Consider the following 15095-nt stretch of genomic DNA (forward strand, 5'->3'; position numbering starts at 1 on the left):
ACTGTGTATCTTGAACTTTTCTGGGTCTGTAACTGTATCTGCAACATAATTTTTAATGACAGATTGGGCTACAGACCATAATTTATGTAGCTGATCCGCTGCTTTTAAGCACATTTGTTTCCAGATTTTCAGTATTTGAACTACACTCTGAAGAACAATCTTGTGGCTAAATCTTTGTACATAGCCACAACTTTTAACTTGGCATAAATTTATTAGAGCAAATTGCTGACTGAAAAGCTATATATATGTGAATGTTTTTTGATGTTTCTGACTAGTTAGTATTCATTATCCTATAACGGAATCAAATATACCAGACAAAACCCAAAAAATTCTTCATGGAAATAACCAGTTAATTATTTCAGCCCCTGGAGTATCTGGCTGCTACTTTAGAAGACAGGGTGCATAAGGCCGTTTTGAACATTGTCGGCTCCTAGAGATTTGTGTCCTTATCTACAGAAAGAATGAATTGTTCAGTATCTTCAACTCTTGCAAATATTTTAAATCTGGGAACAAATTTTTAGTAAAATATTTTATTCAGATTAGTTAGCTCCCTGGAGTACTCGGTGGGGTAACTGAGTGGCTGTCTGTAATTTAATAATAAAGCTTACAGCATCTCAGCATTGACACATCTGTTATTTATTGAGTACCTATTATGCACACAGCACTGTACTGTGTCCTGTGGGGACTAAAATGAAGTATAATACATGGTGTCTTCTCTCAAGAATCTTATTATTTCAGAAGGTAAGACATATCCAGACTCAAATTATCTCAGGCAAGAGAAATAGTTTAAAGGAGTGTCCATTTACATGTCAAATGAGTAGTAGAGAGAATCTTAAGGAAGATAAAATAATTGTTGGCTGGTCTGATTGAGACTTCACAAGAGGTGAGAATTGATCTGAGCCTTGTTAGTTGGCTAAAGGTAAGCAGAGAGAGAAGGAAGAATGCATCAGCCAAGGAAAATATTCTGAGTATTTAAATGTATAAGGAGAAAATTAGCAAGATGGGTTTTAGGGTGTGGATGGATCCATCTGGTCCTTTTAGAAAAGCTTCAGGAGATAGGGTTTTTTAAAAGTAGGTTGTTAGTTTAAAATAATGATTTTTATGCCCATGTTACATTCTGTTATTCCTAAAACAGAATAGTTCCAAAGCCTTCCTACACCATGTCAGAAGTTCTTCCTGATCATCACATGTGATGTAACCCACTTTTTGATGGTGTCCCTGTTGTTTGGCTAATGTTGAAGCCTTTGCATATAACTAAGTGCAGAGGATTTGCGAACATGATAGGTCTGTACTTCTAACTCAGATGTTTATGTTGGCTTGTGTGAAATAATTCAACTCTAATTTTACTACTTATATTTTCTTACTAGGTCCTAAAAATGCTTTATAATATTTTAAATCCAAGTTTATGCCATTAAATGTCCACCTCCATTTGCTTGCGTTCCACATGTTGCCACATGAACATGAGAATCAGAACTCGAACTCATTTATAGTTAAGACATGGTGTCTGACTAATCCATTAGGTCAGGTAGATTGCAAGGAAGAAATTAGCGGAAGTGATATTATAAAGGATATTCTATTTTTGAGTAAGTTTAATTAATGCAGTATTACTGGTAGTGAGACATTTTAAGTGATTGACCATTTTAAACTATTTCTCCGCAGTTCCAGGACCTTCTGCAGCCCTGACAACAATGCAGCTCTTCTCCAAGCAAAACCCTTCAAGACAAGAGGTTACCAAACTCCAGCAGCAGGTTAAGACAAATGGTGCTGGGGTGACTGTTCTCAGGCGTGAAATTTCTGAGCTTCGCACCAAAGTGCAAGAACAGCAGAAACAGCTTCAAGACCAGGACCAGAAACTGCTAGAGCAGACCCAGATCATAGGTGAACAGAACGCACGGTTGGCAGAGCTGGAACGCAAGCTGCGAGAAGTCATGGAAAGTGCAGTAGGAGACTCCTCAGGGTCTGGGCAGAATGAAGAGTCTCCTCGGAAACGCAAAAAGGCCGCAGAAGCCATAGACTCTCTTAGGAAATCTAAACGTCTCCGGAATAGAAAGTAAACCAGAATGCGCTTCTAGCTCCAGAGGAAGCCCTGACTTCGTAGCTTGAGCAGTTCTGCATATCAGGACGCTGTGAGCAACGTGGTGTCCCTTAGCTCTAGGCTTTCAGAACACAACGTAAACTTGAACTCTCATGGTTGGGACAGTCTTTCCCGCTTCTCCTGGTTGAACTGATGCACAGAATCCTTTTATTTTGCAATAGATTTGTACTAACCAGACCTATCCTATCATGTTTTGAGAAGTTAACTTTATTTCTGTGCAGATAATGTTTAAAGCAAGTTTATTTGTTTCTGCATATATGCACATTACATAAGGATCTTAAACCAGTCTTGACAGACTAGAAGTTAAGTTTAATACATAAAATGTCCTGTTCACTTGAAAGAAAAGACCTACTTTTTAAATGGACAGTATCTTGTTTTTAAAAAAAAAGTTGACTTTTTGTTATAAGTGACCTTTGTCTGGAATGTCTGAGAAGTAGTAAATGCTTTTTGGTATTGAAGTAATGGGTAACTAAAATGGACTTCCATAGTATTGGCTGTAGAAGGGGCCTCTACAGTATTGACTATATATTTTTATAAACTACTGGCAAGGGACTTACCCAGTTGTTATATACATGTTTTCGGTTCACTTTTGGGGCCATGTCCTACATTTGCATGGATGGATGCATGCATTGCCTAGGCAACTCACTTAAAAAGCTCTTGCACTGGTATTTATCTTGAACCTCTATACTTCTCCACTTTTTAGAGCAGCGTCTTAGTTCATTTAAGCGCTTAACATCTTCCACCACAACAGCTTGCCTCTGGGGGCGGGGTGGTATTTGTATGTCCATTTGTCCTCCAGTTTTACAAGAGTAAGAGAGTATTAAAGCCCATTGCTTTATCTGTTCTCTCTAGGGTTCAGGTACACTGGCTAAGGCAGAACCAACCCCAAATTCTTTACATTGATGTCAGACTTCTGGCAACTAGTACTCTTCCTTACTTACTCATCACTGTGTATGCTTATTGATCAAATGTGGTCATGACCAGTGGTATAAGTAGGGAACCCAACCTGTGGGATGCAGTTTTGCCATTGAAAGAAAGTTCAGTGAAGAAAATTATACTATGAAAAAGCATTTTGATCGTTTCATTTCTGGGGAATGACCTGAGGGAAGCTTTTTAATATTAATTTCAAGCTTTCCTTATCCTGCAACTTTAAACAAAAGCTTTAATTTCGTTTGCACTCCTGTTTTGAGCTTGTAACTGGAAAAGCATGTCTTGCACTGTTCAACCTTCTAAGTGGTCACTTTAACAACCTCCAAATTGTGTACAGTGGTTATTTTCCCCAGTTGTATATTTTTGAAACAGTCAACTATTACTGTCCTAGTTTTATTTTAATGTACTAAATTATGTAGTCATTATTTGCCTGTTAAGTTCTTTTAAACAACTGTTGCCTTGGGCTTCAGTTATTTAAGGTAAACTTAGGTGTAGTATAGAATACTATCCCTTTCCAGGTGGGAGTTTGACACCTGTATAAAACCTAAGGTTTTGGTAAGTACCTTAGTTGAATAAAAGCACAAGGTCACTACCTTTTTTTATCTGTCCAACATGACATGGTTATGCATCCTTGAGATTAATCTCACCAAATGAAACTTTTTCTTATCAATTTTTAACATTGTCCTTACATAATATTGTCCTTAGATTTTGATCAATTCTTTGTCTAACTTTGAAACTCCATTTACAATGTAGTATGTTTTCAATGAAAAACCATAAAATAACATCCAAGTGTTTCATGGTTTGTTGGGAAGGTAATTTTAAAATAAACAATTTCCAAAAAACATTTGTCAGCCAAGGTCATCCATAAAAGTCCCTGTCTGGAACTCATTTTCTCAGCAGGTCTCATTTGTTTAATCATAGGATTTAGCCATATTGTCACAACTTTGGAGGAGGCCTACTGGAATACTCATGGCCTTTAATAGTCTGCTTTCCTGGTAATAGGAAGACTTTTAAGTAACAGAGTACATGTTTACAGGCTTACAAAGGGATACAACCTCAGATGATCTTTTTAATAGTTGTTAATGAATTATTTAAAGTTCCCTGGGTCTCTTTTTAAACTACATCTGGACACCCTAAATGTATCTGTAGTCTTAGTTAACATGAGTATTTGGCTTCCATAATAAGCACTCACTATTAAAAGATAGATTTTCTGTTTCAGAATCCAAATTTCTACAGTATACACTTGTAGTCATCTGCCCATAAGGTTAATGAGTTGCACTTGTTAATGCACGAATGTGGCATAACAGTAGGAGATAAAGCACTACAGTTCAGTTTGTTTTAAGTCTTAAATCTTAACTAGCTAAAACATGTTAGGATGTTGCCTTGGCCCATTTGATAGCTGTTACACTTGCATTTGGGTAGTATAACGGTATTTAAGTTTCAACAAGTCACAAAATATTTCCTTCACCTAAAACTGACATATGTTACAGGAAAATTGTAAATTAGCCTCCCAAGAGAGAAACCATCCTGCCCTGGATTGTAGGTCAGTAATTTAAATGCTGTATGTTAGTATTGTGTTGTCCTAGAACAACATTTTATATAAAGTATTCCTGTCATCTTCCTTGGCTGTCTTTCAGAGGAGATTTCCCTAATAAGTCATCCCACTTACAAACTGATTATGGTACAATACTATAAACAGATACACTGTGGAAGGGCCTATGTAAGAAATGGAGAGGACTGCCTCCTGCTCACCCCCAACAGGATTCTCAGCTTATCTCCCACGTGGACTTGGCTTGGTTTTCACATATTCTGAATTATATATTATTTTAGAACATGAGGATATAGAACCTGTTTTTTTGTTTGTTTGTTTTGAGCTCCTCTTGATGTACAGAGCCTGGAAATAATGGGGCAAACACAAATGTAATCAGAGTAATCATACTGTTTTAAAAACTTGGGGTGCCATCAGGTCTAAAGCCACTGGTTTTGGAAGCAACTTTTTTTTGTAAAACGTGTTTTTGGAGTACTGAACTTCACAGGGGCTTGCCTTAATCTCTATTTAGTAGTTTCAAATGTATGCGCTATTATTCTACTTGTTAAAATGTTAAAATATTCTATGTAGCCCCTAAGGTGGGTAGAACAGAGTATAAGTAATGCCTAAATAAATAAGCTAAAAGGTGTCACTACAGCTGGATTTTTGAGCGAAAATGGACATATGAACATAGGCTATGTGTAATAAAAATAATGGCACCTTAAGATTGCACTATTTTATGCATTATTTTATATGCCATTTCATAGCCTGCACTTTAATCTCCAAAGAAACAATGTATGATGTCCCAGTTCCTTATTACTAACAAACTTTTTCCTAAGACAGGGCACTTAATTCTATTTTACTATACTGAAGTAGTTTCTTGGAGGTAGATTCCTCTTTTGAGTTCTCTATTTCCTTAGCCATAATATTTTCTAGGATCTAGGAACTCCCTATCTTGTCTATTTCCAACAGTATATAATTTTAATTTAATGTAATGTAAAATCTCATACTTGGTGATCAACACATTCTTATATCCTGCTCTAGCAAAATGAGTACCCATTTTTTAACACTTACCAAACCTTCTAAAAATAATCATATGCTGTAAGTAAGATTTGAAGGCAGGGATAAAGGCATTCTCAAAGGAAATGCCATGTATGATGCAGTCTCTTGGAAATGGCAGTTTCTACTGTAAAATACAATTTGATAGGCCATTCAATGATTTGATGTGGGATCGGAATTCCTTTAACTAGTCCTCAAAAAGTTAATGAGTAAAGAACTACTTTAAAATAACAAACTTCTGTAGCCTACCATCTGAGGTGAATTATTTTCAAGAAATCCTATATAATCTAAAAAATGAAACTAGCAATTAGTTGACTGCTGCCTACCACGATTTTATTTTTAATAGCAATACATTTATATTTGTGGTAAACACTATAGGCTTAAGTAATGGCCTTTTCCAGCTTCCTAAGAATCCTTGTTAAATTTCTGAAATTGAAACATTAAATTGAAATTTTTCCTGTTGTGTCTGAAGAGAACCATGGGATTTAGAAGCATATTGGTAATCTATTAGGTCCATTGCCAAAGTATACATCAAAGCGATACCAAAAGTTTAGACGTGTTTAAAAGTACTTTATGTGGTACCATGTCTGTTTACTTAACGTCATGAGCAACAATAAATTACAATAGTTTACCTTCTGGAATTTTAATTGTTATAACCTAATTCAATTACTGGAAAGTGAAAAACACCTCCCGGGCACACGACAGGGTACGTAAATAAATGTGTTTTTACCAGTGTTACTTGTTCTCTTCGTATTTCATGCACAAAGATTATGGAGCTCTTCGTCTAACAAATGCCATGCTAATAGCTACCACCTCTTAAAGCAGTATATTGTGTTAGTTTAATCCTCATAGCCACTTTAAAAAGCAGGTTTTACTCTCTATAAGGAAGTTAAACTCAGGTTAAGCAACATATCCAGAATGTTATACAAGTAAGTGCCTAAGTGGGATTTGAACCCAGACCTACCTGCCTCCAAAGCTTATGTATTTCTGCTACACTCTACTACATTCTAAAACAGCTGGGACCTATGAGACTCTAGATTACATTAATTCTTTAAACTCAATAAATATATAAATGAACATTTCATACATCTACCAGAAGCAATCTATGCCAAAAATCACTAATGTTAAGAGTAACGTACAGAGCTTAAAATCATGAAGACTAGGCTTGAAGGAGGCAACTTTTGTCCTAAAGTTCTTTGACAATGGATTTACACTAGGCATACAGGTAAAAGAAAATATTTTTAAGGCTTCTAAGAACCTGTAGTCTTAAATAGGCAGTCCTGGCAAGAGATGTAGCTGGAGGCCACTAGCACACGTCCGTAGTTGCCTTACTATAATGTTGGCTACCAGTCAATACAAAAGTAGTGACCACTAATTCTCTTGTCCTGCCGGGGAAGAATACTCACTCGTTCTCGTCTAGTTCTCTTTTCAAAATTCCTTCCAGCTCCAAGACTATTCAAAATTTCAGTGCAATAAAATCATACAAATCAATTTCATCTCTGTTTCATAAAGATGTAACTGATAGGGAATTACTGGAAATGAAATTTTCTGAGGAAGAACACACTCTTCTTTGATACATACTTTACCCACTTTGTTCACAACTTAGAAAAGAGATCACAGATGAATTTATGCTGAAAGATGAGGGTGACAGCCGTGGTATCAGTTACCCCAACACCATCACTGCATTCTAGTCATCAAGATATCACAGAAACATACGGACTTCACTGGTGGCTCCGTGGTTAAGAATCCACTTGCCAATGCAGGGGACACGGGTTCGATCCCTGGTCTGGGAAGATGCCACATGCCGCGGAGCAACTAAGCCCGTGTGCCACAACTACTGAGCCTGGGCTCTAGAGCCCACGAGCCACAACTACTGAAGCCCGGGTGCTTAGAGCCTGTGTTCCGCAACAAGAGAATCCACTGCAATGAGAAGCCCGCGCTCCGCAACGAAGAGTAGCCCCTGCTCGCCACAACTAGAGAAAGCCCGCACACAGCAACGATGACCCAACGCAGCCAAAAATAAATATTTTTAAAAATTAAAAAAAAAAGATATCACAGAAACCTAGAAAAATAAAAACAGCTGCTGTACCTCCCAGTCTTCAGAGGGTAGACCAGGGTGGAGATCTTTATTCCTATTTCCTTCAGATGGTTCAGTTGCTATGCAAAAAACACATTGTTGGGAAACCAAGAATCTTTACCAATATTGTTGCTTTAAAAGTAAAAGGATGGGCTTCCCTGGTGGCGCAGTGGTTGAGAGTCCGCCTGCCGATGCAGGGGAAGCGGGTTCGTACCCCGGTCCGGGAAGATCCCACATGCCGCGGAGCGGCTGGGCCCGTGAGCCGTGGCCGCTGAGCCTGCGCGTCCGGAGCCTGTGCTCCGCAACGGGAGAGGCCGCAACAGTGAGAGGCCCGCGTACCGCAAAAAAATAAAAAAAATAAAAGGATATCTCTTTATTTATGAACTCCTCATGTTAATTCCTGAAACAATTCTTACGGGCTCCATTAAAGATTATTTTTCTCATCCAGAAAATGTGTTTCAACTTGCTTATATTCCTCAGGCTTTGGTGAGTAATTTCCTGAAAGCAAAATTATAGGAAATTGTGAGGAGAAAAAAACAGTGGCGGATGTTTGAGCACGAAGTACAAATTATGACTGGAAAGGAAATACAAAATTCCCCAAATTCAGTAAATTTTGTTCATAGAAATACATTCAACCAAAGAGCTTTCTCAACTTTTATGTTTTCTTTAAATTTTTTTCCCCTGGGTTCTTTAGATTGAACAAAAGTCAGTTTCTACCCGGAATGTGAAGCAGCAATGTAAATAGTAATATTGGCTCCGGGAATGCAAAACCTATGGCGTGCTTTCTGTCTTAGGACACAGGGGAAACCCCTGCCTTCTCAAGGCTAAGCAGAAGATGGGGAGGGGGAAGCAGAAGCAGGGGACCTAAAATGCTTGCTCTTCCTTTGAAGGGTTGCAGCAAGCTTACAAGAAAGTGCCTTAGCTCTCTAGATAACCAGTTTCTATAACCCTAGGTGCTGCCATAGCAGCTGCTTTCCATTCCCAAAGCAAATGCAGCTTGTGCCTTCCTTGTAAGAGGACAATAAAGGAATGAATGTCAAGGGGTTAACAGTGCTCAGCACATAGTAAGCAGGTAATAAATAATAAACTGCGGTAAATATATACAGGGAGATAGATATGACTAAGGAAATAGAGATACAGAAGATATATTGCATTGGCTGCATGTATTTCCTTCAATCCTTGCTTTAAGAATATTAAATTCTTTTTTTCTTAAGCATGGAAAACAATTAGCTATTACAGGCTTTCTAGCCTCCTGGGGAAATTTATTTTCAATATTTTAAAACTTTTATTTTCAATATTTTTAATATTTCACAGGACTTTTTACACTGCCCGGCAGTGCTTCCTTGAGAGCCACAGGAGAGAAACCAGTCTTTTTTTAAAAAAATATTTATTTATTTAATTTAATTTTTGGCTGCGTCAAGTCTTAGTTGCAGCACGCAGGATCTTTTGTTGCGGTGCGCAGACTCTTTGTTGTGGCACGTGGGCTTCTCTCTAGTTGTGGTGCACAGGCTCCAGAGGGTGCAGGCTCAGGAGTTGCAGCACATGGGCTCTCTAGTTGTGGCACGTGGGCTTAGATGCCCCATGGCATGTGGGATCTTAGTTCCCCGTCAAGGGATCAAACTCTGCATTAGAAGGCGGATTCTTAACCACCAGACCACCAGGGAAGTCCCAAGAAACCAGTCTTGAAATGCTCATCCTTCTCCACCTTGGGCTGAGGGCTCTGATCAGGAAGGAGGACCTTGGCCTGAACCTGGTAGAATAAAGAGAGGAGCCTCTTCAGAACTCCACTCCCTTCACCTTAAGACACAACAGAGTAAGAGTCAAGCATATGTGCAATGGAACCAGAATTGAGTGCCTATTCCCAGCTCTACCAGTTATGAGCTATGTAATACCAGCTTGGGTAGTTAATACTTTGAGGCTCAGTTTCATCATCTGTAAAATACTTCCTACCTCAGAGAGTTGATACAAAAGTCCAAAGGATTCAGGGAAGGTAGTGGAGTAGGAAGAACCAGGAATCTGTCTCCCCACTTAGACAACAATTACACTGGCAGGATCTGTCTGATGTAATTATTTTGGAACTCTGGGGTCTATTGAAGACTTGCACTTTCAAGGAAAGACTTGTGGTTAATTTGGGTCAACTTCAGGTCTTAGCACAGGAGCAGCCAGCCACCCATCCACCACCCATGATGGGCTAAAAGGACACTGTCCCCCAAATATTTGGGACCTGTGCTCTGATCACTGATCACTGCTTCTGATCACAAAGGTGCAGACAAAGATTGCAGGAAGCCACTGTTGTAGCTCCCTGCATTGTTGCAAACCTCTCTCCCACCAGCTCTCCCACCGCCTTCTAGGAGATTTAAAGAGCCAGCACCCTTTCCACCACCACCCCTTCATCTTTTTCTTTTTTAATGTCTGGGAGCCAGACATTAAAGACGAGGACATTCAACAACCACTTTATGTACTGGGAAAATTAGACAGTGACCAGGTATGCTGAGGGAAAGTCTCAAATAAAGACCTGAGAGGACATTAAGTTTATACCTCAGGCAGACCCTCAGCACAGAGACAGCCTACAACAATCAAAATAAATAAATATACAAAAACAATTACCAAAATCCAGCAAATCCTGGGCATGCAGAAGAATATGATTCCCAGAGTTACCACATTATTAGATTTAAATATCTAGTTTTCAATAACGACAACAACAACAACAAAATCACAAGGCGTACAAAGAAACAGAAAAGGATGGCCCATTAAAGGGGAAAATATAAATCAACAGAAACTGTCCCTTAAAAAGGACTAATGGCAGATATACTAGACAGATTTTAAGATAACTTTTTAAAAGATGCTCAAAGAACTAAAGGGAGATATGGAGAAAGTGAAGAAAATGATGTATGAACAAAATGGAAATATCAATAAAGAGATAGAAAACCTACAAAGAAAAGAAATTTTGGACCTGAAAAGTAAATAACTGAATGAAAAAATTTACTAGAAGGCAGATTTGAGCAGGCAGAAGAAAGAATTAGGAAACAGAAATAGGACAAGGAAATTATTAAGTCTGAGAAAGAGAAAGAAAAAGATTGAAGAAATGAACAGAAACTAAAGGATCTGTGGGACACCAACAATAGGCCAAAAAACACATTGCGGGAGTCCCAGAAGGAGAAGAGAGAAAAGAGCAAAGAGAATATTTGAAGAAATTATGGTTGCAAACTTCATAAATTTTATGAAAGATGTGAATATAAACATACAAGAAGCTCAATAAACTCCAAGTAAGATGTACTCAAATAGACCCACGCTGAGACACATATAATCAAGCTTTCAAAAACCAAACACAAAGAGAGAACGTTGAAATCATACAAGGGAGAAGTAAATCATGACATACAAGTTATCCTCAATAAGATTATAAGCAGATTTCTCATCAGAAACTTTGGAGGCCAGAAGGCAGTGGGTCAATGTATTCAAAGTGCTAAAAGAAAACACTGTCAACCAAGAATCCTATATCTGGCAAAACTGTCCTTCAAAAGTGAGGGAGAAATTAAGACACTACCAGATTAAAAAAAAAAGAAAAAGAAAAGCTGAGGGGTTCTGTTTCCACTAGATCTGCCCTGCAAGAAATGCTCAAGGGAGTCTTGCGAGATTAAATGAAAGGACACTAGACATTAACTCTAAGCTATACGCAGAAATAAATATCTCAATAAAATTAAATACATGTGCAATTATAAAAGCTAGTGCTACTGTAGCACTGATTTGTAAGTGCACAGTTTTCCACATAAATGACAAGATTACTACATTAAGAAAAAAATCACTAGTCTATCACAGACTTTGAAAACAAACTTATGGTTAGCAAAGGGGAAAGGTGGGGGGGAGGGGATAAATTAAGAGTTAAGAATTATTGTATACACACTACCATATATAAAATAATCAACAAGGACCTACCATATAGCACAGGGAACTCTACTCAATATTCTGTAATAACCTATATGGGAAAAGGAGATTTTAACGTCTCTAATATTCACTTGCCTCCTTGACTCTTGAGGGTTTTGTAGTTGAAATCAAAGTCATCCTGGAGATTCTCTACCACTTTCATTTTCTGTTCTAGATCCTGTTTAAAACAAACCAAAACAGAAGTAAAAAGGATTTCCCTGGGGAGAGGGAAAAGGAAGTTTCTGAATAGGATTAAAAACCTCACAGAAGATACATGCAGGACCCACAGGCAACTTCCCCAAGGAAAGTCTTCCTGCCCTAGACTTGCTTCACCTGGACACGCTTCCGGACATCCTGTAGGTGTTGCTCCAGCATTTGCTGCTTCTCCGTCACCACGGCGGCTGTGGGATGGTTGGCCTGGCCCCCTTGCTGCCAAAAAAGGGAGCCGATGTACACGTGAATGCTGGAGATACGGGGAGAAAAACAGCTCTGTCTAGTCCCCATCCACACCCACTACCCTTCCTGCTTGGCCTGAGCTGCTGCTGCCATTGTGAGGGAAAAGGTGGTTACACGGCAGGTGTTCTCCAGGTGCTGTCAGTTTGGTGCTAAGAAAGCTCTCACACTTTTACCTGTATCCTTGGCTTTTTACCTCTAGGTCATACTATAAACCCACTCTACGTATTGCACTAGGAGACCACATGTTGAGCTAAGACACAGTCCCTACCTTCAGAAAACTCATTCTAGGTAAGTATATATATAAAAAAACTCAGAACAATTTATGACAGCAGATGCTAGATGCCTATTTTAATGCATCGGGCGGGACCTACTGTATAGCACAGGGAACTCTACTCAGTATTCTGTAATAACCTATATGGGAAAGATTCTGGAAAAGAATGGATATATGTATGTGTATAACCAAATCACTTTGCTGTACACCTGAAACTACCATGACATTGTAAATCAATCATACCCCAATATAAAATAAAAATTAAATTTAAAAAATCACTAGTTTAAAAGCTAGTATTATTGTAAGCTTGGTTTATAATTCAAAATCTTGTTTTCCACATAATTTAAGAAACTAATGCATTTTAAAATATTATTAGTTTATGTTTGGGGGCACACACTGTAAATATAAAGAAGTAATTCTGTGACATCAACAACTGACAGGTAAAGGGATGGAGCTGTGAAGGAGCAGAAATTTTTTATGTTATTGAAGTTAGGCAGGCATAAATTCAACTTAGAGTGTTATAGATTTAGGATGTTAAATTTAATCATGGTAAACACCAAAAAAATCTACAGAATATACACAAAAGGAAATGAGAAAGGAATTAAACATTTCACTACAAAAAAATTGACTAAACACAAAAGAAAAAGTGTGAGGAAAACAGCTAGAAAAATGACAAAAGTAAGTCCCTCCTTATCTGTAATTATTTTACATGTAAATGGGTTAAACTCTGTAATCAAAAGACAGAGATTTGCAGAATGGATTAAAACACATGATCCAACTGTCTACTGTCTATAAGACAATTCTGATGCAAAGATGCAAATAGGTTGAAATTCAAAGGGTGAAAAAGTATATTCCATGCAAATAGTAACCAAAAGAGAGCAGGGGTGGCTATTCTAATATCAGACAAAATAGCCTTAAAATCAAAAAAGTTTACAATAGATAAAGGACATTATAAATTAGCAAAGGTGTCAATACAGTAAGAAGGTATAACAATTATAAACATTTACACACCTAGTGACAGACCATTAAAATATATGAAGCAAAAACTGAGATCACTGAAAGGAGAAACAGATATGTGAAAATTAATAAAGGGAAACCTTATTTTAAATGGAGTCAGGAAGCCCTGAAGGGGAGCTCTCATGAACATACAATTTGTCACAGCTTACTTTACACTCTTGGACAGGAAGAAGTTTACTACCACATCAGACGGAAGATTTTCTCCTTGCCCAGCAACAACTCAGCCAATGAGAAACCACCACTCCCTGAACTTTCCTGCAGTGGACTTTTGTTCAAAACAACCCTCCCATGGGGACTTCCCTGGCAGTCCAGTGGTTAAGACTCCACCCTTCCAGTGCAGGGGGCACGGGTTCAATCCCTGGTCAGGGAACTAAGATCCCCACATGCCACGTGGCGTGCCCAAAAAAATAAAATTAAAAATAAAAAACAAAACCCTCCCAACTTCCCGCATTCCTCGGCTTCTCTTCTTTGTTCTCTGGTTGCCTATGGTTCACCATAGTTTGCATGTCCCCAGTTGCAATCCCTCTGCTATTCCTGAATAAACCTGATTCTACTGGCTAAAAAGCTTGCCTTTTTGTTTTAAAGGTTGACAAATTGTTCTACAAGAATAGTTGGAGGTAACAATACTGCACTTACAATAGTGGATAGAACAGCCAGACAGAAGGTGAGTAAAGAAATAGAGGACTTAAACAACACAACAGACAAACTGGATCTAACAGACTTATACAAAACACTCTATCCACCAATAACAGAATACACATTCTGCTCAATACACATCATTCTCAAGTCTTTTCCAGGATAGACCATATTTGAGGCCACAAATTAAGTCTCAAAAGATTTTAAAAAATAGATTACACAAAGTATTTTCTTCCACCACAATAGGATGAAGCTAAAAATCATTAACAGAAGGAAAGTAGAAAATTCAAAAAATTATGGAAATTAAACAACATACTCTAAAACAACCAATGGATTAAAGAAGAAATCACAAGAGAAATTAGAAAATACTTAGACTAATAAAAATGAAAACAAAATATACCAAAACTATGGGAAACAATGAAAGTGGTACTAAGGGGGAAATTTATAGCTTGCAGTAAAAAACAAGAAAGATCTCAAATCAACAACCTAACTTTACAACTTAAGGAATTAGAAAAAGAAGAATTAAACCCAAATCTACCAGAAGGAAGGAAATAAAGATTAGAGATAAATGAAATAGAGAGTAGAAAAACAATAGAGAAAATCAATGAAAAAAAAAAAAGTTGGTACTTCAGAAAGGTCAGTAATATTTAAAAACATTTAGTCAGAGAGATGAAGGAAAAAAGAGAGAAGAATTAAATTACTAAAATCAGAAATGAAAGTAGAGACATTACTACAAATCTACAGAAATAAAGAGGATTATTTATAAGAGAGTACTATGAGCAATCATGTGCCAACAAATTGTATAACCTAGATGAAACAAATTCCTAGAAACACATAAGTTACCAAGACTAAATCACACACAAAAAAATAGAAAATGTGAATAGACCTATAACTAGTAAGGAGATTGAATTAGCAATCAAAAAGAAAGGCCCTAGGTGTGATGGCTTCACCAGTGAATTATACCAACATTTAAAGAAGAGCTATTACCAATTCTTGTCAAATTTTTGCAAAAAAATTGAAGAGGAGGGAGCACTCCTCATTTCATTCTCTGAGGCCAGAGTTACCCTGATACCAAAGCCAGATAAAGACTTAAGAAGAAAAGAAA

At 37.7% G+C, this 15095-nt stretch overlaps 2 protein-coding genes across 2 annotated transcripts in view; one reads left to right on the forward strand and one right to left on the reverse strand.

Annotated features, from left to right (window-relative positions):
• Window positions 1-5202, forward strand: part of FBXO28 (F-box protein 28) — a 30129-nt gene extending 24927 nt beyond the window's left edge. Inside the window, exon 5 of the mRNA XM_024130638.2 lies at window positions 1660-5202. Within this exon, the coding sequence (XP_023986406.1) occupies window positions 1660-2054 (395 nt within the window). The 3' untranslated portion in view covers window positions 2055-5202. The remainder of the gene's footprint in view (window positions 1-1659) is intronic.
• Window positions 5203-11698: 6496 nt separating this feature from the next.
• LOC114486106 (signal transducer and activator of transcription 3-like) lies at window positions 11699-12428 on the reverse strand. The gene is made up of 2 exons (XM_028488369.2): window positions 11944-12428; window positions 11699-11788 (listed from the first exon to the last, which is right to left on the reverse strand). The coding sequence occupies exons 1-2, from the start codon at window positions 12112-12114 to the stop codon at window positions 11699-11701; spliced, it is 261 nt and encodes an 86-aa protein (XP_028344170.1). The 5' UTR covers window positions 12115-12428.
• Between the last annotated feature and the right edge of the window lie 2667 nt (window positions 12429-15095).

The sequence above is a fragment of the Physeter macrocephalus genome, chromosome 4 (assembly GCF_002837175.3).
Source record: "Physeter macrocephalus isolate SW-GA chromosome 4, ASM283717v5, whole genome shotgun sequence".
NCBI lineage: Eukaryota > Metazoa > Chordata > Mammalia > Artiodactyla > Physeteridae > Physeter > Physeter macrocephalus.